Source organism: Heteronotia binoei, chromosome 1, assembly GCF_032191835.1.
Source record: "Heteronotia binoei isolate CCM8104 ecotype False Entrance Well chromosome 1, APGP_CSIRO_Hbin_v1, whole genome shotgun sequence".
Classification (NCBI taxonomy): Eukaryota; Metazoa; Chordata; class Lepidosauria; order Squamata; family Gekkonidae; genus Heteronotia; species Heteronotia binoei.
The window spans coordinates 232,536,269-232,564,107 of record NC_083223.1 but is presented as its reverse complement, the minus strand read 5'-3'; the positions used below and the strand labels follow the sequence as shown (position 1 = coordinate 232,564,107).

The following is a 27,839-nucleotide window of genomic DNA, read 5'->3' as shown; positions in this document are numbered from 1 at the left end:
TCAGTGTGCTGCACAGAAACCCCCAACAGACTGCTCCATCTTCTTTTTGCATCATAGTGCCCAAAGTGGTTCTCTGTCAGCCTTTGTCATGCACCCATAGCTCTTATTTTGGGACTGTGGGAAAACATCTAAAAATGACACTTAACACATAGAAAGGAATGGGTGCCTGCAACATTTTAAGTTTCTTAATTTAATTCTGCATTAAAAAAGAGGGTTATGTATTCCGCTCACAGCATTTAGCCATCTACAATGAAGGATTGTGAGATGCTGCAGGTGTATTATGGTTGGTTTACAAAGAGGTTTCATGCATGGAAACTAAAGCTACAATCAGACATTGTAGACCATTTTGCTTGTTCATCATGGGCACAAACTTGACTTTGTTGTCATGCTTGTGTGCTTGCTCACTTCTTCCTCCCATTGCATGCTGAATGCTACTGCTGGCTTCAAAACGCAGGTCCCCAAGCAAACAAGTGTTTGTTTTCTCCCCATAAACTTGGATAAAACCGTGGACAGCTTTGCCTGGTAGAGAACATATGTGACAGCACTGCCATTCTTTTTGTCATCATCATCTGAAATTCTGAGACCATACAAATCCAAACGTTTGAGCAGCTATTTTTGCTGTATCATCTCAGAAAAAGTAAGTCACTGTGACTGAGGTGGTTTCATGCAGTGTAGCTACCTCACCCATGAGGAAGCTGCGAGCAGTTTCATGTGTTCTGTTGAGCAATCACGTGTAGGGGGCAGGAAGTCTATAGGTCTTTTAAAAGCAGGAGCATTGTTGATGCTCCAACAATAACATGATTTCTGCCCTAAGAAAGAATCACTTAAGCAAAGGTAAATACTACAAATGTTGCATTCACTTATGAACTGCAAGATGTCTGGGTGTGATATAGAAAAATGACATAAGAAAGTCAGATGACAAGAAGGTAGGCTGGGGACATACAACTACAGTTTGTGAAGAAATGTTAGGTATTCCCAAGTCACAAGCCTGACACTTCTCATGCCACATGACTGGACATGTCTGGCAGCATCTAAGATTGACTTAAACATCTATACTAGAGCTGAGTACTTCTTGCCTCGAGTACGTCAACTGCAAGAATTGTTCTCAGAACCAGGAAAGAGTGGTGGTGGTGAAGCGGTAGGAGAAGTGTCTTATTTAATGCATTTATACTCCAGTTTCTCTAGCACTAGAGATCCATAGTGGTTTACAACATGGTTTTGCACTCTTCTATTTTATCCTCACAAGCCTGTGGGGTAGGTTAGACTAAATATGTGTGTGACTGGCCCAAGGTCACCCAGAAAGCTTTTATGGCAAAGTGAAGATTTGAACCTGGATTTCCCAGATCCTAATCCAACACTAACCAATACACCACATGGGCTATCTATTCCTCTCTGTTAAGAAACTGATCATCCAAAAGGAGAATGTATCACAAGCACAAAGCAGCATGGGCCAAATATGTTAACAGGAACACCACTTTAACAGCAACAAGCACCAATTTAAGATAACCAACACCGAAAGAATGCACAAGGAAAAAAATGGCCAGGCAGGCACAGCAGCCTGGAGAAACAACCCCAATATTATTGCTTGTTTGTGTCTCCAAGGTCTAACGGCAGAAGATGTTCCAAGCTTCATTCTCATCTGTGTTCAAAGAAAATTGTCAAATCTTTTACATGGACTGTCATTGCAATCAAGGTGACACTGCAGAACCATACATAAAGGACTTCATCCCCACAATAACACATGACCAGTAAAAACGTTCAATATAAGATTTTACTTTTTAAAAGTTTATCAATAGCCTCTTATATACATATAATATTCACAAAGTGGTCATGATAATTCTTTGTTTTTTTATGGGTCTGCTGGTGCGGTCTTTCTGGCTCAGCTCTTCTATCTGCTGTTGGCTCATATGGAGAATCCTCAGTGTACTTCTCCTCTTGCAGCTTTCAAGGCTCTGAACTTCTGCATTTTCTGTGCTGCATTAACTGGGCACTGAAAGCAGTCCATATTCATCCGCAGTATCCAAAATTTTACAGATAACTGGTGACTCTACCTGAAAAAGTCACAAAAATACTAGGTGAAGCACCTGAATTAGGTGATGTCTATCAGCTGAGGGTTCCAAGATTCCTGGATATCCATCTCATTTTAATCCTGTGAACCATCATTGATGTACACTGTGGCTTTCTTACATCTATGTTAATTTTAATTACTTAGATCCTAAACATGTTTTCCATTGGTGGAAAGATGTGGGGGAAATTTTGTGATGATCTCCCTCCGTACTACAGACCTTTCCTATGTTTTCCCCCAAGAGCCTACTTGACCCCTGGGGCAAATTTTTAGATGGTATAGCAGGATACAGTGAAAGTGGGGAAGCAGGAAAGCTGGCTTCTGCGAGCATTGCTCTGTTCATGTCTGGCATGACCAAGAATCCATTTCACAGGTTAGGAAAGGCACTGCCAAGTCTAAAAGAAGACCTGAGTGGTAAACAATACAAGTCAAGGAAGCTATAAAAAGTAAAAATGTTTTTTTTAAAAAATAGAAGGTCTGCTCCAATGAATTGATCAGGTTCTGGCAAAAAAAAGTGTAAGTAAATAATCTGACATGCAAAAAGAGATTTTGAGGAGTGGGTTGCTAAAAGCATCAAGACAAACATTTTAAAAAATATATATCCTGAACAGAAAACCAGCGGGGCCTTTGGAGAACAAAGGAATAAAAGGATTGCTAAAGGAGGTGGAGAGATGAAAGAGACGCTCAATGCCCTTTTTGCTTCTGTGTTCACTCTGGAAAGCATGGGGCACGTACCCATGCCAGAGGCACTCTTTGCAAGAAGGGAGTCTGAAGAACTGAGCCAAACTGAGGGACCAGAGATGAAATTCTACACCTACTGGGGAAATTAAAAATTAGTAAGTCTCCAGGGCCTGATGGCACACATCCAGGAGTTCTTAAAGATGTGAGACTGTTAATCTACTAACCCGTATATGTAACCTATCACTAAATTCAGCTGCTGCACCAGAAGACTAGAGAGTAGTAAATGTGACACCAATGCTTAAAAAGGGGTCCAGAGAGGAAATTATAGGCCAGTCAGCCTAACTTCTGTCCCAGGCAAATTAGTAGAAACTGTAATCAAAGACAGAATTGTTAGGTACCTAGAGGGACAAAGCCTGGTGAGGAAAAATCAGCATTGCTTCTGCAAAGGGAATCTTGCCTCACCAACCTTGGACCATGTGGTGGTCTTTGAGAAACTGAACAAGCATATAGACAATGGTGACCCAGCAGACATTATATGCCTAGACTTTCAAAAGGCTTTTGACAAGGTACCTCACCAAAGACTCCTGAGTAAACATGGGATAAAATGGGTTCTCTTACGGATTAACAACTGGATAAGTGACATGAAGCAAAGAGTAAGAATCAATTGATAGTTCTCATGATGGAGGGAAGTAAGCAGTGGGGTCTCGCAAGGATTGGTATTGGGGCCAATACTATTTAATTTATTCATCAGAGATCTGGAACCAGGGGTGTGTAGTGTAGTGACTAAGTTTGAAGATGACACAAAATTATTCAAGAAGTTGAAAACCAAGGCTGACTGTCATGAGCTCCAAGAGGACCTGCACAAACTAGGAGACTGGGTGACAATTTGGTGAATGCACACAGAGACAAAAAATTCCAGCTTCAAGTATAGGCTAATGGAAGTCTGAACTTGCTGAGACTGAGAGGGAAAACGATCTTGGGGTTGTAGTGGATAGCATAATGAAAGTGTCAGCCCAATGTGCTGCAGCACTGAAAAAGGCAAACTGTGTTAGGGACTGTTACGAAAGGAACTGAATAAAACAGCTGATCTTGTAATGTCCCTGTATAGATCTATTTGGAAAACTGCATACAGTTCTGGTCACCTTATCTCCAAAAGGACATTGCAGAGCTGGAAAAAAATACAGGGTTTGACACCTTTCCTATGAGGAAAGGCTGAAGAGTCTGGGACTTTTCTTTTTAGAAAAGAGACACCTAATGGGGACATGATAGAGGTTTATAAAATTATGCATTGGTTAGAGAGAGCTGATAAAGAGAACTTTTTCTCCCTCTCTCTAAAGACTATAATTTGAGAGCAACCAATGAAGCTGATGGGCAGCAGGTTTCAGGACGGACATAAGGAAATACTGCTTTGGACAGAGAGTGATTAAAATGTGGAATTTGCTGCCAGATGATGTAGTGATGGCCACACAAAAGCTTACATTCTCAATAAAACTTTGTTGTCTTAAAGGTGCCACTGGACTCCAACTTTGGCCAGAGGAATAAACAGCTTTACATTCCATGTTAATTCTAATGCTAGAACTAAATTCAAACATGACCCTGACACAAATTTGAATACAAATATGGCATCCAACCTCTTAACATGCTTAGTATCTCTCAAGGTAAATGAAACTGCATGTGAAATAGCAGTCTCTTACCTGGCCTATTCCAATTTTTGAAATGCAAAATGGTTTAGTACTTCACCCAGCATTTGAACACTTTCCATGAAGAAGGGTGCCTAAAAGGTTTTTAATGAGCTCTTACAATCAATTTTGTGCTATTATTCATCATTAACTTTAAACCAAGGCTCTTGGAAAATATGCCATGGTTCTGTAGTTTACTCATTCTTCCCTCAAAGTGTACTCCAGAAAAATGCATTGAGAATGGGCAAAAAGCCACTGGGAAGAACAAAATTTATCCTGGATGGGAACAATATGTTGTCAGTCACAAAGTGATGGAAAATGAAAAACTTTGTGCATGAACACTCAAGTTTTCTGTAGGCAAAATGCATCTTCATGACAAAATCTTTCTCAAAAACCAACTAAGTTCAGAGCAAGTATACAGGAACAGCTGTACATACCCCAAGGATGTATAGACAGATCTGAGGCTCCAGCATATACACAGTTACTGCATGAGGCGAATCTGATTCTTTACACCTTAAGACAGAAATGATCATTAGCAGGCCCTCTGAAACCTATAGGATTCTGATTATTTTGCAGGCTTACAATAAATGTTTGTGTCTGTGGAGGAGTCTTAGGGCTGCTACAAGGTTTCCGAGGATACTGGCATATAGCATTGTATATCTAACTGCAAACCAGACCACAAAGTTTGGATTTTTTTTCTTAAACAGTGCTGGGGACAGACAGGGGAGATTTCTCTAAAAAGCTGAATAAAGGCCCAGGTTTTCAGGAAAAATCTTAAAAAAAAAAATTGGGGGATTGAAATTCCTCAAAATAGAAACGTTTACAGCTTTAAGAAAATAATGTCTACTGAGACAATGTTCTGAGATCGCTGGACCATTTTGTGGGATTCTAGGCAACATCAACAATATTGTGCAGCCTTTCAAACAAATTGGGGAGGGAGGGGAGGAGGCTGAAACAACTCATTAAAAGGTTCTTACTCCCATCCGTATCATGTCCCTGGATGGACTCATTGCAGACAGGCCTAGCAGCGGCCACTGAAAACTCACTACCCACACAACTCAGCTGGGCTGAGTGGCAGTGGCTTGGCTAGGCTCTTTTCAGGAGGGAAAATTGAAGACGGGAACAGACAAAGGCAGGTTGGCTGGTAGTTAGGAAGGAGAAAAGGAAGCAGGAAAAGACCAGAGACTATGGGGGCTGCTGGGAAGGGAAAAAATAAAAAAATGGGGGTGGGCATACAGAAGAAGATGAGGTGCCCCCTGCAAGTCCTTGCAGGCCCCCTACTTTTAACACTCTATTTTATAGTATTGCACTGATATAGTTACTGCTATGTCCCAAGTTAAGCATGGAAATGTTGATGCAGAAGCTATCAGGTTGGGCTGCAAGTCATAAATCAATCAGAGCAATTATATATACCCATATTGTTACAATCACAAACAAAGAGAAAATAGAGGCAGGTATTTTAAAAAAATGAGTTGTAATTATGGGTCATAATCCCGGGGGGGGGGGGGGGCGGGGAAGAGGGGTTAATGTATCTTGCACTTTTAGGGTGCTTTTGATTTTTAACACTCTGGACATTGCATGACAAAACTACTTTTGAGAACTGGAGAAAAAGAATGCTATTCAGAGGAGAACAGCCTCTACAAAGCACACATGAGCCACTGGCGCTCTTCAGCTTGTGCCCAGGGTTAGTAATGTAAGAATGTTATCTCTTCAAGAAATATGTCCTTTTAAGATGTCACAGCTTACTACAAACACTGTCATGAGGGTCAAATTCCAATATGCAATTCAGTCTTGAACTGAATAACTTGTTAAGCATGCCACTCACTTCAACTTCACAGTCACCTGTCGGGGCTTGCCAGTTAAGTCACACAGATCTCCATTTCCATAGTAATGAGACACTGTTCTGCCAGGAAAAAGTGAAGAGTTTTAATGCAACATTCAATTTCAACTTGCCCATTAAGTAACAGTCAGCTAGTCACCCCCTAGCTTCCACACATCTACCACAGAGCACCAAAACTGAGTACTAGCTCTGTGTAGAGCATGGTAAAATTTCTGTAATATTATAGGAGACTTGTAGGCCTTGCCCAACTTTACTATGATGAGACACCCAAGTTTCAAGAGACCTCCAAAGTGCACAAGCACTTCTTATCACAGAGCTGGTGTAGTTTAGTGGCTAAGGTGATGTGCTAGGAAATGGGAAACCTAGGTTCAAATCCTTATCTCCCATGGAAGCTGGCTGGGTGACCTAGAGCTAGTCACTCATTCTCATTTTAACCCACAGGACTGTTGAGAGGACAAAATGGAGGAGAGAACAATGTATACTGCCCTAAGCTCCTTGGAGAATGGGTGAAATAAAAATGGACTAGATAGATGACCTGTACTTCTTTCTCTGCATCACCTGGGGTGGACACCATGATTTTCCAAGTGGCAAAATACATGTATGCTTGTGTAGAACTGGTTATCTGTGTTGCCCTGCCATGCTGTGTGGAGAATTTTACTACACTTAGGTACTTGGGTAGGCAGCATCAGAGCCGGCTTGCCCACTAGGCAAACTAAGCAGTTGCCTAGGGTGCCAGGAGGGTGGGGGCACCAAATTGGGCTCCCCACCCCCCCTCCCAGTGTCACAGGCAAGCAATGAGTTTGCCTGCCTCCCACGCCTGCTGGCCACAACTGCTGCCCAACCCAGTGTCACAGGCAAGCACTGAGTTTGCCTGCCTCCCCCGCCTGCTGGCCACGACCGTTTCCCTTCCCTTTGCCTTATCCTCGCAGTTCTGCACCCCGCTCCCCCTTCCTCTGGACCCTTCCCCACCCCATGTCAATTTCAATGCCAGAATTGGCTTTAGCACCGCGTTCTGGCTATCTAAAGCCCCCTCCTTCCTGGTCGATCACTCAATTGTGGGTAAAACCGTGTCATGGAGACGGGACGCACTTACAGTCTGTCAGGACCAGTGTTCTGAAAGGGTGACCCTGCTGCTGCTGCCTCCTCTCCCATCCAGGAAGTGGGGAGGGGATGAGTCAGCAGCAGCGGGGTTGCCCTTTCAGGATGCTGGTCCTGACACTGTAAACGCATCCCAGCCTTGCGGCACAGTTTTACCCGCAATTGAGTGATTGCCCGGGAAGGTGGGGGGGGGGGGGGTTAGATAGCCAAAACGTGGCACTAGAGCCAGTTCTGGCACTGAAATTGACATGGGATGGGGAAGGGAGGGAGGAGGCATGGCGGGGAGTAGGGGGAGGCGTGGAGCCATGGGGGGGGAGGCACGGGGGCGCTTGGGGAGCGCCAGGCAGTGAGTCTGCCTAGGGCGCCATGGGGCATCGGGTTGCCCCTGGGCAGCATAGGGGTCTTTTTCCACACTACTATCTCGGCCATTCTGTATCATGTGCTTTGAAGAGGCATCATCTGGTATAACAGTTTATTATTTCACTGAACATCCCTGACCTCATCCCCCATCAGCCAAAAGATCCAAGTAACTTTCAAATTTCTGAGTTCAGTGAGAAAAGAGAAAAAGATCACGTAAATGAACATCTGCTGCACTGAGGAATAAAATTATTCCCACCACTTGGCAGCACAGCAGAGACAACCAGTCTTCCTGGTGGCTACACACACATCATATGAAGTTGCCATCTAGTTAACAGCCCTCAGTGAAGCGGCTTGAATGTGTACATAGATGGTTTACACAGGAAGCACTCTCTCCTTCTTTAGATAACCCTGTAGGTACAAGATTCACCACCCTGTCCTGGATTTGTCATGCAATCTTCTAGTAATCCCTTCAGCTTGAGTTATTAGATAATTTGGTTTTACCACATTACAGTGCCAAAGCTGCTGAACACTAGCCCAAATCACAGTGCTCAGAGATGGTGATGGATCTATCAGTTAATCAGTGGAAGGCACAGACTATCTTTCCTGTACCCCCTACCCCCAAGTCACCTCTCACTCCTGGACAGTTGATTCCTAGACTGGCAGGACACATGTGGATGCCCACTTGGATCAGCAGGGCTGCAGTATGAAAGGGGGAAAATCTGCTCTTCCTGTCTCTTCAATCAGTGGAGTTGTACTGATGGAAGGAGAAAGAGAAGGTGATTTCACTCCCTTTCCCTCCTCAACATAGGTCATTGACTCATGTGGCTATTAGTGTATGGTCCCATGCTCCCCAGGAGTCAGTTTTCCTGGAACTGGAAAGACTGCTGGGGGTAGGGGAATACGTGGGAAAGTTCTGGGATCCTTGCATCCATAGATTACTCAGTCTAACTCCTGGTGCCCATGAAATCACCAGCACAAAAGCTGACTTTAAGCTACCTTAATGCACAGGCTTGAAAGCAGCTGCTCATTTGTGGCAAAATAAAATCTCATTCCTAGTGATAAGCGAGGAAAGCTTTTGTAAAGTGGAGGGCAGCTGGCTCTTTGTTTCCTCTCAAGCCATTCAAGTTTAACAACCAATTAACTTCTGAAGACTTATATGCAAATTTGCTTAACAAGCAGCTGAAATGGAGGAAGACCACCTCTGCTGTGTTGGTTTTAAGGCAGGTGTTAGAATAAAGTGACAATCTTTTTTTGGGGGGGGGCGTTTCTACATGAAAACTAATGCAGACATACTTCACTGTTTTCTGGCTGTCATCTCTGAGCTGATATGCTCTGGCCTCGTTGTTCTGTGCCCAATGAGTATGTTCTGCCTTATTCCAGGTCCCCACAACTACCGTTGTTTTGCCTTTTTCCTTATCCTTAAAAAAACCAAAGATACACAAAAGTAAGTTAGTAACAGGGTTGTGGAAAGATATGCCAGATCTCAGAAGCTAAGCAAGGTCAGTACTTGGATGGAGGACCACTAAAGGATACTCTGCAGAGGAAGAAAATGGCAAGGCACCACTGTTTCTCACTTGCCTTGAAACTCCATACTGGGGTCTCCGTAAGTCAGCTTCCAGTTGACAACACGTAGATATGTAAATTAACAACAACTCATCCAGTAACAAGCACAGTCACATTGAAGCCAAGAAGAAACATATTCTTATGAAAAGGCCGCAGTATCAAAAGACCATCTACTACCACATCCTGAAAAGGGCTAGAAATTACCAATTTTTCAGGCAAAATAGCATGATTTTATAAAGGTGTAGTGCTTTCACAAACCACATGACTCAAAATATGGTCATGTGACTTACCCACTGCCCAAACTGATTGCAGAGTGTGAAGTCAAATCAGTCAAACTGCACAGCGCAGGGGAACAGTTCTCATATACAAATCCCATTCCAATGAATGTGAGCTGTATAACAGCACACGTACTGTCCACCCGAAGTAAAACTGTCCCAGCATGCACAATATTCTGGGGGAAGTTAGGCAAGCACTGCTTAAGCTGTTCCAGGGCAAATACAGGCAAAATTGCTGTATCTGAGTAACAAGCAAACACCAACTAGTTTTGGCATTCCAGATTGATGCCATCCGGGTTTCTAAGTTCATAAAATTTTCCAGGAAGTACTTTCTGTATCTTGAGTCTTGCACAGTCTAGCCCAATTTTGTCAGATCCTGGAAACTACGCAGGGAGACCGCCAAGGAAGTCCAAGGTTGCTACCTGGAAATAGGCAATGGTGAACCACCTCTGAAAGTCACTTGCCTTGAAATCCTACAGGGGTCATAAGTTGGCTGTGACTTGATGGCACATTCTACCTCCACCTCAAGTCTCTGCTACAAAGGCAACACTATAAATAAAATACACAAAACTCCTAAATTGTTAGAACTTTTCATCCCCTCTGCAGTGCCAGAATTTTGGAAAATTTTACCCAATATCATTTCACCAAAGGGAGCCAACACTAGAGGCACAAGGAGACACCATCTTTCCCAATTAATTTTACTCCCTTTCACGTTCACTGTCTGCTTTCAAGAGTTTGCCTGAACAGCCAAGAAACATGTGGCCATCTAGTGGCAGAACTTTTCAAATGTCATTTCTACATACCTCGTGATATTGATGCACATATTTGCCATAGCAGAATTCATATTTCCACCAGCCAACCCCCTACAAAAGGCATAAGAAAAAAGTGATGCAACATCCAGCATCTTCTTTAGAAGAGTTAGTTAGCATGCACTTATCACTATAACTTGTGCATTTTAAACAGATGTAATTATTGCATGGTGGAGGAATATACAATACCCAGTGTATCCACCTGTTTTTATCAAAAACTTCCTGAGCATCACCCAGCAAGTCTCATAGGCTGCTGTTGAACAGCTGACCAGCACATAGAGGCTCCTTAAAGGGTCCAGAACCCCACACAGGTGTGTCAGATTGTATTTTAAAGTGCCTGTTACCCACAGTGGCTGCCCAAATGGCTGATGTTGTGGCTTCCCTTCTTCTCAGATGCCCCATACAACTCCCCAAGCTGCTTTTAAACTCACAGTTCAAGAGCACATTCAATATCAGGCAGGGAAACCATTTTAAACAAGCTGTCTTGGTACATCTGCCCTATTTTCCTAAACTATTTTTTTGAATTTAGGACCACTTTCGGGGTTCAGTGTGGCAGGCAGGATTTTATGAAAGGGAATTCAGGAAAAGCTTGGTGCATACTCTCAATGGGTACTACCATTCACTGAATCCCATTCATGTTATTCCCTGGGAAACATTAAAAATGACATTCAGAAGAGGACAAAACATAAGGTCTGCAGGTCAAATATGTATGCACACTATTTGTCATCCTGTGTTATTTATTGGGGGGGCGGGTTTGGGGTTTTTTTAGAGACCTCATCAAATATGATCTCAGACATAGAAAATAATTTTAAAATCCGTATCAAATTGCTCCAAAAATGGTACTGTTGCACCATGGAATTTTTAGCTTGTTCAGATGATCCCAGCTTTGTGGGAAAACTGGATTTCATTCAGTACCAGGTGCAACTGCAGAAGGCACATAGGTGCAAAACAGAACCCAGTGTATAAAGCTCACCCCATGGAAGCAGTAAGACCCACTAAGAAATTCCTTTATGAGCTGCTCATCTGTCAGTTTGGAAATGTGTGTTGTGCCAACTGTCAATAGCTGGTTGCTTCCAACAGCAACTGGTTTGTGGATAGATGAAAATTTCTCTTCTTTTGCTGAACTAGCTTCTTCCTGAAATAAAAAAAAGATTCAGATGGCACAGAACACTTGCCATGTGCAGTATACTTTAGAATTGAGCTGGACAAGTTTTGAGGGGAGGCACAGCGGTGAGGGCCCCAGTCGTTCAACCCCTGGACAAATAAGGATTACAATGCCTCGCGGAAGAAGTTTCGACATCAAAAGTGATCTGGTGGCTTTATTCCCAACAAGGAAGTTTCACAGATGGCCCCCGGAATGTACATATGTAAGAGCCATCAAGCTGCAACTGACTTATGGCGACCCCAGCAAAAGGCTCTCAGGACAAGTGAGAAACAGAAGGGGCTTGTCATTGTCTTCCTCCTCAGAGCCTTCCTTGGTGGCCTCCCATTCAAGTACTTAACCCTGCTTAGCTTTTGAGACCTGATGAGACCAGGCTATACACCAGGCAAGTCTCAAATAGGACTTCTAGAGCACACATACATTGGAGAAAGAAATCAAGCCAAGTTTTCAAAAATGGCTGTATTTATAGCTTGTAAACAGCTATGGCTTTGCTATGTGCAAAAAAAGTATCATATACATATTCCAATAAATATATAAACAGCTCTGGTCTCCAAACCCGGCCTCTAACTGCCCCAAGAAATCCAGATTGATTATTCTGAAGAACCCCAGGTTTGGCTTGGTACAGGCCCTGTTTTGAGGAATTTTGCTTATGTGGAAGCACCAAGGGGATGTGGTCTCGGGACCTCAGAGATGCAACAAGGGCCAATGAAAACTCTTAATCAACAACTGGGCTGATGAGAAGACAGAGAATACATATCTTTGCCATATAACTGATGACAGAAGCATACTGAATGAAGTACATATACTACAGCTGAAAAATACAGTAGTAGTGCAAAGTTAATTTTTATGATGAACTGAATGGTGTGGCACATTCCTATACTGGGTGATGAGAATGGGATTGTCAATTGAGACATTTCGTTTAATGAAAAAATTTTTTGGGGGGAAGACACTGGCCATACTGGACCAGCCCTCCTCTCTAAAACTGGATAAATAAATTTAGATCATGGATATGAAGGGAAATATATTACTTCTCCTAAGAATGGGAAGGTCTGCCTCTGATCAATGAAAAATAGGCAAAAATGGCAAAGCAGGGCATTGTTTTGAAGAAACCTTTTCCCTATTTCAGGACTTTTCTAGAAACATGTTAAACATCATACAAAGGCATGCTTCTGATTATCATTTAATTTTACAGCTAAGCGTTTATTCACAGCAGAAGCCAGCAAAAACAATACAGATAAAACCAATGTTGGTTACAGTAACCCATATAAATTGTGCAGAGAGAACAGAGGTAAAATTTGCTGCAATCAATTATAAAACATACATAGTTTATAATGGAATTAAACATTTTAAAAACTACCAACTAAGAGAGAGAGAAGGAAAATGCCTAGCTATTTCCTTTCAGAGCTATAAGTGACTTTCTAGTTCTAGTGGCAAGCCAGCCAAATTTAGCTAATTTGAATATAACCACAGGGTTCCTATCATTCAAAAGATCCTTCAGTTGTTGCATTTTTTTATTAAGTGTGGTTGGCAAGATTGCAGGAAAAGGAAGGATTTCACGGTGAATACTGTACACCTTGCAGTCATACAGGACATGCAGTAAAGATTTTATCCCTTCATTACAGCAGGGGCATTTACGATCTTCAAAAGGTATTTTGTTATATCTGCCCTCCAAGACTGCTGAAGGGAGGGTGTCCCACCTCATAAGGGTAAAAATTCTCCTGTACTCATAATTTTCCAGCTGGTATAAATATGGCATGGATGCTATTCTATTAACTGGTTCTACAAGGGCATGCCATTTTGAGGTACTATTAAGATCATTCTGTCTGGCTATATCTGATATTCTCTGTTTCACCAGCTCTCTGGCTTTATCCTATGTAAGAGAGCTAAGATATTGTTTTGTAAGGCCAAAATAGGGAAGTTTTTCATCTATGACCCATGGTGGAATTGAGATATCTTGGAAGATTAAGCTTGTCGGCCTCTTATGGAAAATGATTAATTTCAGCCAATACTGTATGGTCATGATCCAAAGCCTCACCTCCACTGAGATCATACCAGTTTCTATCCGAATCAAGGCGTTTGGAATGCCCTGAAGTATCTGAAGAATTGAACGCAAAAATTTAGAATGAATAATTTCTAACCTTTTGTGCTTTGCGGTGATATTAATTGGTGATATTAATATGTAAGTTGGTTAAGTACTTTGGCTTTAAACAACCTGAGGGCTGCTATTACACATCTGCCACCCTTGTGCCAAAATGTTTTTTTGATTGCTCCCATGCTCCTTTTAGCCTTTAAAATAGTCACATTCATATTACATGATCTTGCACCATTTGCCTGGAAGTATACCCCCAGATAGCTAAAACTTGAAACTTGCTTTATAATAGCTAAGCGTTATGCACCTAAGTTCAGACAATGCAAGTTTTTTGATGTAGGTAGAAAAAAAGAAAGTTTACATAAAGGATGCTATAAAATCTACCTTGTAATGTACTCTGCATCTAAAAGTTAATAGAAGCAGCAACTTGCTTGAGTTAAAGGTGCAAGTTTTTCCTTGATCAGTGGTGGTATATAAAATAAATAATTTCACTAACTGGATGTGACATCTATGCTTGTCCTTTAACCAGACAAGATGTTGTGGAGGAAATTAAGACCCAGGTTCTCAAAGCACAGTGGATGCAGATTATCAGACACAATCTACACTCCACATTTGTGGCGTCATCATTGAGCTTCAGTATTCCTACCTCCTTGGCCCTTTTCAAAGGCATCTTTAGCATTTCTTGCTGCTTCTCTAGCTGCTCCAAGTTATGAGGCTTCAGCGGGGATCCTGGCAGTGACTGACAAAATATGTCATTCACAGGGGAAGATCTGAACCTGTCCAGAGAACAGCAATGAAAGTGCAAGAGAAGCACTGTGTTAATACTATGTCAATACTTTGTGCACAAACACTTTGGGCACATCTTCCCAGTAACCTTTATAACAAACAGCCCTCTGAAGGGCTGCAGATCAGATGGGGGCTGAGATTGATTTCACCTAAGCACCCCCCATTCTTTCAGTGAATGCACGACCGGGGCGGTTTTGAGGGAAGGACTTGGCACTTGTATCAGATTTTAACAGCTTTTACATCCACGTGACAGCTAACCAAAGGAACTATGCTCCCAATACTACAGGCTTGTGGGAGTCAAGAAATACCAGGGTAACCAACCCTACTTAGAACCACCTGTACTAACATTATTAAGAAGAGTCCCATTCTCAGTAATAAACGCTAAACTTTGAGGCAATCTCCACTAATATTCATGCCGGTGGTGTGTGTTGGTCTGCTTTGCATCCCATGTTCTGTTACTGTACTCCACTTCCTAGCTTCCTTGTGTTCATAGATTTTTTTCACACAAAATTAAAGATGTACAAATAGCTTTTCAGGGAAGCTGCTGTGATCTTCCGTGAGACTCTCCTCTGTTGTTACATGGATCACAAGAACAGACAGTATCAGCAAGCCCTAAAACTGTCTGAGCCAGCTTCTAAGCAGGCTATGAAATCAAGAGCAAGAAGATTAAAAGAGGAGAGCAGATTTTGGAAATTCTTTTTCATTAATCACCTGTACTGAAACTTGTTGTAAGATGCAGGTTAAATTGACCTTTAGTGCTGAAATCCTAAACAAAAATACTTTGAAGCAAGTCCCAGTGAAATCAATAGAGCTAATAATATCCAAGTCAACTGCTGCAAACCTAGTGCATACTTCAGAGGGCTTGACTATGTGTGAGGCTGCAATCAGCCAGACATGCAGAGGAATATGTGTTTGGACTCCCATTACCTGAGGAAAGGCAAAGCCTTTTCTTTTTCCACTGCTGACCAAAGGAAACCTCCAGTTATTCTGCATAAACCTCAACTTCTGAATCATGGGCGGGGGTGGGCAATTTATAGAAAATTTTAAAAAAAACAAATTAAAGGTTTGTTTATATAGTATCAAGATTTAAGCACATTGAACTTTTCTTCATTATGTCCAGGGAATCTGACCCAAGCGTCTACAGATGTGTTAAGATGATTCACAGAGATGATTCCATCACTGCAATGAAAGGGAAAGTACTTATATGTGTACACCTGAACTTCTGGACGGGCAGGTGGGTTTTCAGAAACAGGGTGAAAGATGAAGTGCAAGATATGCATCTGTTAATAAAACCTGTCTCAAAATGCCCCATATCACCAACTTTGACCCTAAAGAAACAAAAAACAAACAACCCCTTTCCCAGGCCCCAGAACTTAATATATGACCTTCAAAATGGCAGGTACATTAGCACCTGCACAATTCAGAAAGGTGACCAGCCTCCTCTCCTCACAATATGTGCAAAAGAATGAGGTATTAAAAAGGAAGGAATACCACCATACACCTGTACAAATTCTGATGCTGTACCATAAAACAAAACAGCAGGCATGCTATTTAATTACCAGTTTAAGAGAAACGGATTGTAAACATAATGGCTAATATACGCATCTCACAATGATAAAGAAGCACTGTCAAAACAAAATTGGGAAAGACAAGCCAAATGATATGTACAGTTACCCTACATTTTTTCTTTCAGGACCATGACTTATGAACACAGCTATTTTTAAGCATCTGTTTGTTTCACCTGAACCTTGAATATCATTTACTGTAGGTAATATGTATGTACACTTTTACATTTTGATGGTAATCCATTACTACTTTGGATATATTCCAGAATACTGTCATGCTTCCAATGGGATTATTTTGGTTTCAGCTAGTTTTGTGAGGCTGTTGCTTGTTGTCTTTCAGCACTTTAAAGGCAGAAATATGCCTTATGCCAAGCTCTCCTAACGTAACAAAGATTTGGAACAGTGTCAGGAAGATACACCAAAGGAGTACAGAATGATGCAGGGAAGTAATTGAGCAGAAGAGCTCAATATGGGGATACTGTTATTGGTAGCACCCCACATAATGTCCTGGACCACCACTGGACAGATTAAACCGCTGTTTGAGTTTCACAGGGAGCAGCTCTTAAGAAGGAATCCTTGAGAAAATATTATAGGCAAATAGCTACAAGGTCCTGTAAAACAAGCCCTCTGAACTGCAGAATCTAATTAGGTTCTTAACATGCCTTTCTGCTAGTATGCTCACGCCAGTTAACAAAACAAATCTGGACAAATGAATCACATCAAATCAACACAAGAGAAAATTCAGAACTGTTTCTCCTCTCTGCTGGTGGAAACTAATTCTGCAACCACAGGATTTTAACTGAAGTTTTAACTGAAATTCTTACCTATATTTAGGATGGCTGCACAACAGGGGAGTTAAAATGACTGCTTCATATTCACATGTAGTAACCTCTGCTACTGACAGGATCTCATGCTTTGATTCAGGATGGCACACATACATCACTGTACTTGATCTGGGCCGGTTCTGTCTCAAGCTACATGGTGTGCCATTTCCCATTTCAACAGGATAATATGGAGTCATTTGTCCTTCTATATTTTTTGTAGGAATCTAGATTTGAAAGCAAAGAAAAAAAGCAAGCATTAGTTTGGGAAGTATCACATATGTACTTGTGAGTGAGCTCCAAAGCTTGTTCCCCCAAACTTCTTTGCACATGAAGTTGAATGGGAGGCATCTAGTGGAAGAACTAATAGGTCTGAATAAATAAATGGGTCTGCCGAGTGTAAGTGCTCTTGCCACAGTATTTTACATACAAGACAAGTAGGCAAATATACATACATTTGTAACATTACCCAAAGAAGGAAAAGGGAACTGTAATAATCTGCAAAATTGGATGCCATGGATATTTCCTCTAATGGTGGCCCTTTCCCTCAGTGCAAGAGGCTTGCACCAAGGGAGGGCTTAAAGTTCAAGAGAAAAATGGCACAGATAGCAGAAAGAATCCATGAAATTCACCACAGAGCTGAACTCTTGAGCAGAACTGCTTGTGAGGAGACATATAGGAGAGAACTCAATGACTTCCCACTTGCCTCTTTTGCACTGTCTTTTTCATTGTCATTATCCTCTTGTTCTGGAAAACATTAAGAAAAGCAAAGGCATCAGATTCACCCACTAATATAAAGATATGTCATATATAACAGCAAAGAAAGGAACAAGATTCTCCCTCAATACACTACTCACTTTTTATGTTGTCTAAGTTAAAATCAGTCTCAGATTTGATAGCAACGTTTTGAGATAAGCTACACATTCAGCAAATACAGGTTCCCAATGCCATGTATATTGAATGACATTAATGTGTGTGTGGGACAAGAGATGTGGCAGTGGGGTGACACTTAAAGATACTTAAACCACTGCTGGGCTGTCTTTGCTATCACCATGTATCACAATGAATCTCTAGTCCTATCCACATAACTCCGAAAGTATTTACATATGGTTTTACCACCCACTTTACCTGCCAGATGCCTAACCTGCCTTTAAATCTTCCTTCCAACAGGCATGGTATTTAAGTAGGGCTTATGCATGTACTCCCTATTTGTGTGATCTTTAACCCTTGAATTGGAGAGTAGCTCAGCTGGATTACACCAAAGGTCCATCTAGTCCAGCATACAGATTCCCACAGTGGTTAAGCAAGTATCTTTGGGAAATGTATAAGTGAGGGAGTGAGGCAATTAGCCCTTCAGCAGCACATTGTGTGAAGGTTCTTCATAGTCATCATGGCTAATAGTCACCAATAATAGCTATCTTCTATGACCATATCTCTTCTTTTAAAACTAGTGTCCATTATCACATCTTGCAGCAGCATATTTTATAACTTTGTTAGGAAATAAGCATTACAAAGATATCTATGCAGATACTATGTGAACCATGCCCAAGAAGTAGATGTGGAAAAGACTTGGAGGTCGCACAGTAGACAGGGTAGGTACAATCCTACTCCCCACCATGGTACACAGGTCATGCACACTTGGAAGGCTTGTATGAAGAGGCTCCCAAACAATGTGCAGGGAAGTGGCTCACAAAGATATGACTGATTCCCTTTTGTTCACTGTATTTTGCTTACGTGCACCTCAGCAATCCTCCAGGCCAAGTGTCCTTAAGTAATTAACTTCCCGTAAGTGAGGGAGTGAAGCAATACAGTACAGAGACAGTACAAGTGCCTGAAGACAGTAATGGACTGGATGAGAGTCAAAACCAAAAATCGTATCCTGATAATACTGAGAGGCTGTTGGTTGCCGATTGTGCCACCCAGAAAATGAGGAGTCAAGCATGGGTTCTCCCTAGCACCTTGAAGTCATTATTAGATGCTGACCTGCAGCTGAAGGCTAAGATTCCCTCTGTGGCTTACAGCACACATGGCAAACTGAGACTCTTCCTTGAGTAATACAGTTTGGTCACAGTTATCCATCCTCTGACCACGACCAGGTTAGATCACTGGAACACACTCTATGCAAGGCTATTTTAAAAGACAGTTCAGAAGCTACTCATGCTACAAAATGCAGGCATGAGACTGTTGCCTGGTACAGGTTATAGGAATCATCTCTCTAGTTTTGATTCAGGCTCCTGATTCGCTTCTGGGCATAATCCAAGGTGTTACTATGACTCCCTTCTCCCATAGTAGCCTGTCCATTAATTGAACTCACCATTACAAGCCCAACTGTGTGCTTTCCTTCCAAGATTAAGGAGCACAGAACAGTTTCTGAAGTGGACACTCAAGTTTAGAATGCCCCCCTTGTGGAAGCTTTTGGCATCAGGTAAAATTTTTGCTTTATTTTCATCATAGGCTATAGGATTTGCTGTCTGTAAGCTGCCTCAGGAATTACTGACTGACAGAGTACTATTTAAAAAACAACACACAAAGATTGGAAGGGAAAAGGTGCTCTACATCATTCTAAATTCTCTTCTACTGGAAATTATCAAAGGCAATTTATAAACTAGAATCAGAGGGTTGAATAATTAACACAGGTCTACATTCCTGCAGTTTGAAACTATACTCTTTCTTTCAGTAAATGGCTGTGGTTTCTCCTCTTTCTGCGCATCTCCACTTAATTTTTTGGATTTATATCCCACCCTATTCCACAAGTGGGCTCAGGGCAGTTTACAGCAGCAAATTTCAAAACATGTTACAGATTAAAAATTAATGTCATAAAAACAGATAATATAAAATTGAAGGCAATACAGTCTTAGACACAGGGGGCTGAACCATACTTAGAAATAAAAATGACAAACCTGGATCTAGCAGTGGGCTCTTCCGCAGCATGTTTCCAAGGTAGTATTCTTGAATGTTTGTTTTCTACAAACAAAAAAAAAAGGTGTTTTTATTTTAGTGCCCTAATCTTTACTTTGTTGATATTTCACCAGAAACTAAACCTGAAGAAAGTTCAGCAGTGAAATTTTATTTTAAGTTTAATTTTGACCCTGAGAATGAAAGTTTTAATGAGATGTACCTTCCCAGTTTCTTTCTCTTCATGATACTGACGAATGTGTTTACCATGGCAGATTTCGTAAGTCCAATAGGATTCAATCTAAAAATGCATTATAATCAATTGATATATATAATTGTAAGAAAGATCTATTTTTAAACAGCAAAGCATCAATCAAGGTAAAACCACGGAAGTCTTTTAGAACTCAGACAGCAAAAAGATTGTCAAAACATTTAGTATTCCAGCAATGTTATCACCCTCCACTACAATTCTTGGGGCACATGAAGAGCTGCAACCCCCTGCCTGATACCCTACATACATATTACAGCAGGTCCAACTGTGTACCTCTGCATCCTAATATTTGGACCCTTTGTACTATCAGTGACAGCCTCTCTTTTTCTACTTGTGGGCAGGGGACAAATGTAAGGAAGAGTGAATCCAAGTCACTAGGTGGCTACTGAATAGTCAGGGACTTTAACCATTTGCAACGCTAATGAACATCTCAAAAGGTGTGAAAACCTGAAACTTTTTTTGAATGTATGGCTTGTCTACTGCCCCAAACACTCAGGTTATGTGAAAAACAGCAGCATCTTCCCATGGTGCAAAGACAACTCCTCTGACACAAGATGTTCATGCATCAGAGAATAGCCCCTCCCCAGGAGATAATTCCATTGTTAGAGGGAAAGAACTGCCAGAACCAACACTATATATTCTATAGTAGGCCATCCAAAAGGAAGAGAAATAAGTGTGATGATAACAGTGATGTTCAGCTTCAGAGAGAAACTTCTCCAGTATCTCTAAAGCTCACCCAGGGAAGGCCAGAACTGCTTGAGATGGGAAAAAGAACTCAGCACATTGTAACTGTTTAAAACCCGCTCAACACCTCTCAGCCCGTGGCCAATCTATTTAGCACATGATGCAGTTGTTCCCTTTCAACTAACAAAACAAGCCAAGGTCCATTTCCCCCCTGTAATTAATCAGACACATTATCATTTAGCATTACAAATTATTTGAGAATAATCATTTTGTTTTAAGGCCGTAGTCCAGCAGGCAAAATGAAAAACTAAATGCAATAAAGGTTTGCAAAAAGCTTTTTGTTCTTGGTTACTAACATAGGCATAAGGAGCTGGGCACTTTTATATCAAACCTAAGTGGACGTACTCGGTAAGAACAGCTACTTTGTTTAAAAAGAGGTTCCAACAATTCTGCAGGGTTTGGCCCTTTGTAATCCTTTTCTTCCTCCTAGGACAAGAAGAATTAAGAATGTATGTCAGCACAGCCATAAAGTGACACAAAACACTTATGAAACACTATTGAAGAGTCATATTTGAAACATTTGTTCAATTTAACATGCCACTAAAAGCTGGCAAAGAAAAACGTCTTACTGGAAAACAAATTAAAAGCTGGAACACTACAGATTTCCTGATTTTTTAAAAAATGGCTCGGTCAGTACTTGTTCTCATCCTCTACATGGTGAAATTTGCCACTAATTTTCTTAATGGTTACGGGGTGAGAGTAGTGTGAATGTGGCAAGGATCCAGGAAATCAATAATGGGATACAAAGTACTGTGACTTAAGCAGAATTTTCAGATAGGATTTTTGCCATTTTCCTCTTCTTTGTACAGTCCCTTAAAAAGCTGTCCCTGAAGTTTGGGAGGAAACTGTAGACAGTGTGAGATGCAGGAAGGGAGCAGGAGCTTGCCCAAGAGTAGAGATGATGGTGTCTTGCTGATTCCTTCCATCGCAGCACCCTGTGCTTCTAGTGTCCTGGCCCCACTGATGGACCTCCTGATGGCACCTGGGGGTTTTTGGCCACTGTATGACACAGAGTGTTGGACTGGATGGGCCATTGGCTTGCTCCAATATGGCTTCTCTTACGTTCTTATCTTCATACTGTAAATGGCAGCCTTCAGAAGAGGCTTTTTGAAGGGAGATGCAGAAAGAAGAGGCCACCAGTATTTTAAGCATATAAAAGAGTTGATGCAAAAATACAGGCTTTAAAAAAAGAATCCAAACTTGCCTCATCTCCACTGGCTATTGCTGGAAGAACACATTTGTATTTTTCTTTGTCTGCAGTTGTCATCATGACGTAATGATCTTCTCTATACAGAACCCCAGCAGCAGGCTAAAATACGAATAAGGAAAGCAGATGGTAGGAATGCATTAGATGGCAACAAATGTCTTTAAAAAGTGGCACATTAATGCTAGACAAGGTAAAATAGATCTGCAAACTGGCTGCTAACAGGAGAAATATCACAGTATTAAGGCCAATCTCTGACCCAGCACAACTGGTTAACACAAGTGGTTTCCTCCTTGGTGTGAGCATTATGACACTGCAAATGGGAGTTACAGATTATTCTTCCTGCTGATGATTAGAAAAACCTGCATCTTTTATTTTTTCTACTGAAGGAAGAGCAGCAATCTTCAGGAACCCAACATTCTGACCTTAAAATAGCTCACAAAACTGACCTTAAATAATTCAATTGCTTAGAGCGTTTTTTTGGCCAAGTGTACTTGGGCCTGGGTGCACTATGCTTTATTATTTATCAGATTCATATTCCGCCTCTCTTCCATCAAGGAATTCAAGAAAGAACCACACATGGTTCCTTGGTAAACCAATGGTCCGACTCAGTACAAGGCAACTTCATGTGTGCACTAATTAAACTTCAGTCAGATGCCTACAACCAATCCCTGGCTGCTCTAAGTTATGATGGAATCTGGCACAACAGGTTATTCTTTTACTTAACTAAGCAAAATCAGCAGCCACCAGATCTTAAATTTCCAAGTCTTTTAAGAAGATTGAGCTAGCTGAAAATCTCACAAAACATGGAGCAAACAGACCAGTATTTTCCCCTCAAAAGGAGAGTGCACACAGATGTGCACGTAAGGTGGTTGTGTATGCAGAAAGCTTTTGCAGGTAGATAAAAACTGTGAATGCTCAAGACATACTTATGACCATCAAAGGAATTGTGGGATTTTATCAGCCTGCCCAAATACTACCTGACAAACGTCTTTCAAATGGACACAGGGTCAATTTGATATTCTGTAGACTGGCATGAACCCTGACCTGAATAGCCCAGGCCAGCTCAATCTCATCAGATCCTGGAAGCTGAGCAAGGTTGGCTCTGGTCAGTATTTCAATGGGAGACCATTAAGAAAGTTCAGGATTAATTATGCAGAAGCAGGCAATGGCTAAATGTCTCTTGCCTTCAGAACCCTACAGCTGAGACTTGACAGCACCTTCCACCACCACCAAGCTGGCATGATGATTTTAAGGTGGACATGGTTTACACTATACTAATTTTCTTCTCCATAGAGTTTGTACACCTCTGCCAGAAAGATTACTGTCTCTGGCTTAGTAGTAGAGTTATACAACCGCCTAGGTTCAGTAACTGCTAAACATAAAATACAATCTGCTCAATCACTTGTATCAACCAGACTGATAAATGTTTTTGAGAGTTTGTAAATTTGGGGCTTACCTGACAGATTGATTGGGCAACAAACTTTCCAATACTCATTAGAAAGAAAAAAGTAGGGACTATAAAGATCATGAAGCACATCTTATGGTTGCAGGAAGCAGTCCACACATTATGGCTGGGAGTTCTACTATTTAGGTGGAATCCTGCCGCAACATTTTCTACATTCCTACATTAAGTGGAACACATACTAACTGCACAAAGAAATACATTTTATACATTTAACTTTTACTTCCTTTTGTGTACACAACAAGAGTTTGCATTCATTATTATACACAGTTGCAAGAATTCCCTGTCAACTTAACTTGAGGGACCCCAAGGTTCCCGGACTCTGAGAAATCACCTTCAGCTTCCATTTACCAAGTTAGCAACACAGGTCCCTTTAAGGCAACATCTGCTGGTCAGCAGTGAATGGTCCACTATCTGACACTCAGCTGGGGTGGAGAAATGATGGGATGAGGCACACCTGAGATGTATCGGCAGCCTCCCCCAAAGGAATTGCTCTGATCTCGTGGGAGTTATAAGGGGTTGGAGCTGCCAAAGAGACTGACCTCAGGATCATGGCAGGTCCTTCACAAGGCAAATGGAAGTTTATCAGAGAAGACATGCTAGCTTTTGCTTCTCAGGTTAAAAGAAGCAGGGTAAGGAGAGAAGCAGATCAGAAGGATACCTCCTTCTTGCAGTCTAAGGGAGGATAAGCAACGCTCCATGTTGACAAGGCTCCATGAACAGTATAGCTGTTCTATACTACCACAGACAGATCTGAGCAGAGGAAAGCTCTATATGCTATACTGAACTTCTTAAAGAATGGGATAAAAAAATAAATACTAACAATGAATGCAAACTTCTCCTGCACAATGAAAATTACAGAATTTCAAATCAAAAGCCATCATTTCACTTCTGGAACAAATATGAAAAGAACAATATCCGGGGTGGGGAACCTTTTTCTGCCGGCTATTTGGATATTTATAACATCATTTGCTGGCCATACAAAATTATCAACTTAAAAAACAGTGCTCTGCTGAGGAAGAATGATTCAGGTCAGCAAAATTAATGCAAATAATTGTTTTTCTATTTGAAATCATGTGGGAAGAGCCTAATTTGGCACACACACACCCCCCGCCTGCCTGCTGCCTAGGCAAATGCCTGGGTCCAGGGCTTTTTTTGTAGAAAAAGCCCAGCAGGAACTCTTTAGCATATCAGACCACACCATCTGGGATAATCAAGTGCAAACTGAACTGACGGTAACTGGCTTCCACCCTCCCTTCATGCAGAAACTGCAGCTGCTCCCAGCAGACCGTTAAAGGCACCCACATACCCCAGTAGCAGTCCTTCATAATGTCCACTACTCAGGCTCCACAGAGAGCCTTAGCTGGGCCCCGGGGAGGCCACTGCATAGCGTGGCTGGGCCCCAGGGAGGCTACCACATGGCTCAGCTCGATCCAGCAATCCCTGAGGGCCAGATCAAGTGATCTCGAGGGCTGTAAATGGCTCTTGGGCTGGACGCTCCCCACCCGTTCTATATAAAAACAGAACAGAAATGGAGAATTAGTAACAGTAGATTCGAGACACCCAGAGATGTGGCCTCAAGTAGCAGTAGAAAGGTTTACAAGAACAGTTAAGCAAGAGGTAGAACAAGTTTTAAGTAGCCTAAATTCAGAAACAAATTGTTGTAGCATTAATGCAGCATAAGTAGAGCTATGATTATTGGGACTGTCTCAGATACAAAGAAACAGATCAGTCAGTAAATCAGTGGGGCTCTTTGGGTCAATCTGGCTCTGAGTGGAACTGGCTACAGTACCATGCATGGTAAATATGAACAAACCAACAAAAGCTTTATTCAGAAGAAGACTATCCACTGCTCCAAATGTTTGCACTTTACAGAAGATTTGCAGTGCAATCCTGTGTAGGTTTAGTCATGTGATTTCAGCGGGGCTTACTCCCAAGTAAGTGGACAAAGACAAGTGTGAGGTGCAATCTTCTGCACATTTACCTGGGAGTAAAATTCATTGAACTCAGTAGGATTATGCTGGCAGGAAGGATGGCTGTTGCTGCTTCTAAACTCTAAATTTAGGTCCTTCTGCCACTACATGTCTTCAGCATATGCCACACAGCACAATCCCAAGCACAGACCCGATACAGAAAGACTTAAAATAGCTGCTGCACAGCCCTCTTGCGCTAAAATGCGCTCTTGTCAATGGTTTTATAAGAACACTCACAACAGTGGAGTATCATCTGGCTCCAGGGGATTTTACTCATTCACATCTTCACAAGTGGTTTTATGTAAGACTGATTGTAACATCACCTTAATTTGGATCAGGACTTCGATGGTTCTCAACATTTATATATTAATTATAACCCTCTAAATAAGTACCAAAGGTACAGGGTTTTTCCTGTTTCATCTCACAATTTCCAGAGAAAGGTGACTAAACAGTTTCTGAACAACTTAACATCCTATATACAAACCAACTCTTACTTCTCGGTAACCAAAGTAAAACCTGTTCTACCTCTTGCTTAATAGCAGCTCAACCTGCTATTGTTGCCTCTAGTCCTCCAGGTTTCTTTCCCTTTCATCCATTTCTGTCCTTGTCACAGCATAAACAACAGCTGATGGCTCCTTCTCATGGAAAGCTTCATGTATCTTCGGCTGTAGCAGAAAATGTGTAAGTTACGGCTCCACTGCTCTCCCTGGCATGACTTCATGGCCCACATAATTGAAGGATCTTCTCTCCCAGAATGAACATGTGTGGCACTGGCAATTCTGATCTTTTTAACCACGTCTTCTCTACATACCTTCATGCAGGCATATAAGAGCAGCCACTGCCTGATTTCAGGCTTTCTCAGCAGTGTGCCCCCACATTATCTAATAGCCTCCCTGAACATGTCAAGAAGGCACCTAAAACAAGTGAAATATCTTACAAGTGTCATATCTACTGGCTGCCTTTAGAAGTTCTGCTAAGATATTTCACTTGATCTTAGCAGAGCTTCTAAAGGAAGCCAGTAGATATGATAGGATTTCGTTTTAATCTAGCTTCCTGATTTATTTTGCTGAATTTATGGTTTCCTTTACTGAATGCTTTACTTTTTTATTGTGATATGCTTTTAGTCTCTTTTTAGGGGGTGGAGGAAAAATGTGGATGATAAATGTTTTTATGTAGAATTCCTGCCCATCATCCAAGATATTAAAGGCACAACAACAGCCCATACAGGGAAAAAAGGATGTCACTACATAAGGTAAAGCCACCAAAATCTGAGGCTATAAGATGTATAGAACATATTGTAACCCAAATATAGCTTTTAAAGTTTATCACTTCAGAAAGTACAAACTTTATTTGAAATGGCCTTTTTTATTTGTGCCTTCATACATGATTATTCTTAGAGATGTATTTGGAAGTCTCAGTTCTAAACATAGCACTATCTCCCTTCTCATTACAATAATTCAAAAAAGCAAACCACTATACCCAGTTTAAGACTTACGGTTTCAAAATACAAAAAAATGATGCTCATTCTCTTCAATAACAATCTGTTTTCACTGTTGAGCCCAAACAGTTTGTGCATTTTACCACTGACCTAAGTGTCACACATTCTATACAATCCATTTCCCACAGAAGATGGAGTCCATCAACTATGTCTGTTCCTACCCTAAGATGTTTCCCCCCACATCCCGGCACTGCCTTGCAAAATGCCACTCAAAACACACTCTTAGAAACTTAAATATATATTTTTAAAAAAACTAGGCTGCCCATTGTCCACGTGTTTTTACACAGCTTCACACACATGGAAGATCTGTGAAGAATGCAATCCCTGCACTGAAAAACGAGAGGTCCATCTATTCCCACCAAGAGCTGCCATAAGCAGGCTGAACAGCTAGACTTGTATCCCTCTTGCTTCTCCGAAGCATCTGGCCTTCACAGCTATGCTGTCTCAGCACACGGAGGTCCCACAAGAAGCTTCCTTGTACAGTCAGATCAGGGCCTATCAAAGTCAGTATTGCTTACTGACTAGCAATAGCTGTACCCGGGTTTACAAACCTTTCGCATCATCTTCTACGCCTATTAATCTTTTAACTCTAAATGTCAGAAGATGAACCTGAGATCTTCCGCACACAAACCAAACGCTCTGCTACGGACACTGCGCGGGGAGCAGCAGCTACCCAAAGATCTCCTGGCCGAACCCTTCAGCCTCTCTCCTCCACCCACCAGGCTGAATTCGTTGCCCGGCCAGTTCACTCGGAAAAGGACGTCGTCGCTGAACTGGGGAAGCGACCTGCCTCCACCAGCGGCTGTTCCGGTCGCCTCCAGAAGCCCCCATAGCAACAACAACCGCCACGCCGCCGCTTCCCGCTGGAGCTGCTGCTGCTGCCGCCGCGTCATGTTGTCAAGCCCAGCCGGGGCGGCGGCGGCGGGCGCTCCTACCGCTTCCAGTAACCTCACGTCCAAAAGCCGGCCACGTCTACTTCCGAAGGGACAGCTGACA

The 27,839-nt window shown here is 41.8% G+C and overlaps 1 protein-coding gene across 1 annotated transcript; it reads right to left on the bottom strand.

The window, feature by feature from the left end:
* Positions 1 to 1,753: 1,753 nt before the first annotated feature.
* ERLEC1 (endoplasmic reticulum lectin 1) lies at positions 1,754 to 27,749 on the bottom strand. The gene is made up of 14 exons (XM_060249121.1): positions 27,563 to 27,749; positions 21,908 to 22,012; positions 21,049 to 21,129; positions 19,912 to 19,989; positions 19,694 to 19,757; positions 17,500 to 17,540; positions 16,797 to 17,020; positions 14,268 to 14,397; positions 11,344 to 11,505; positions 10,365 to 10,424; positions 9,017 to 9,141; positions 6,251 to 6,328; positions 4,863 to 4,938; positions 1,754 to 2,051 (listed from the first exon to the last, which is right to left on the bottom strand). The coding sequence occupies exons 1-14, from the start codon at positions 27,734 to 27,736 to the stop codon at positions 1,980 to 1,982; spliced, it is 1,470 nt and encodes a 489-aa protein (XP_060105104.1). The 5' UTR covers positions 27,737 to 27,749; the 3' UTR covers positions 1,754 to 1,979.
* Positions 27,750 to 27,839: the final 90 nt, after the last annotated feature.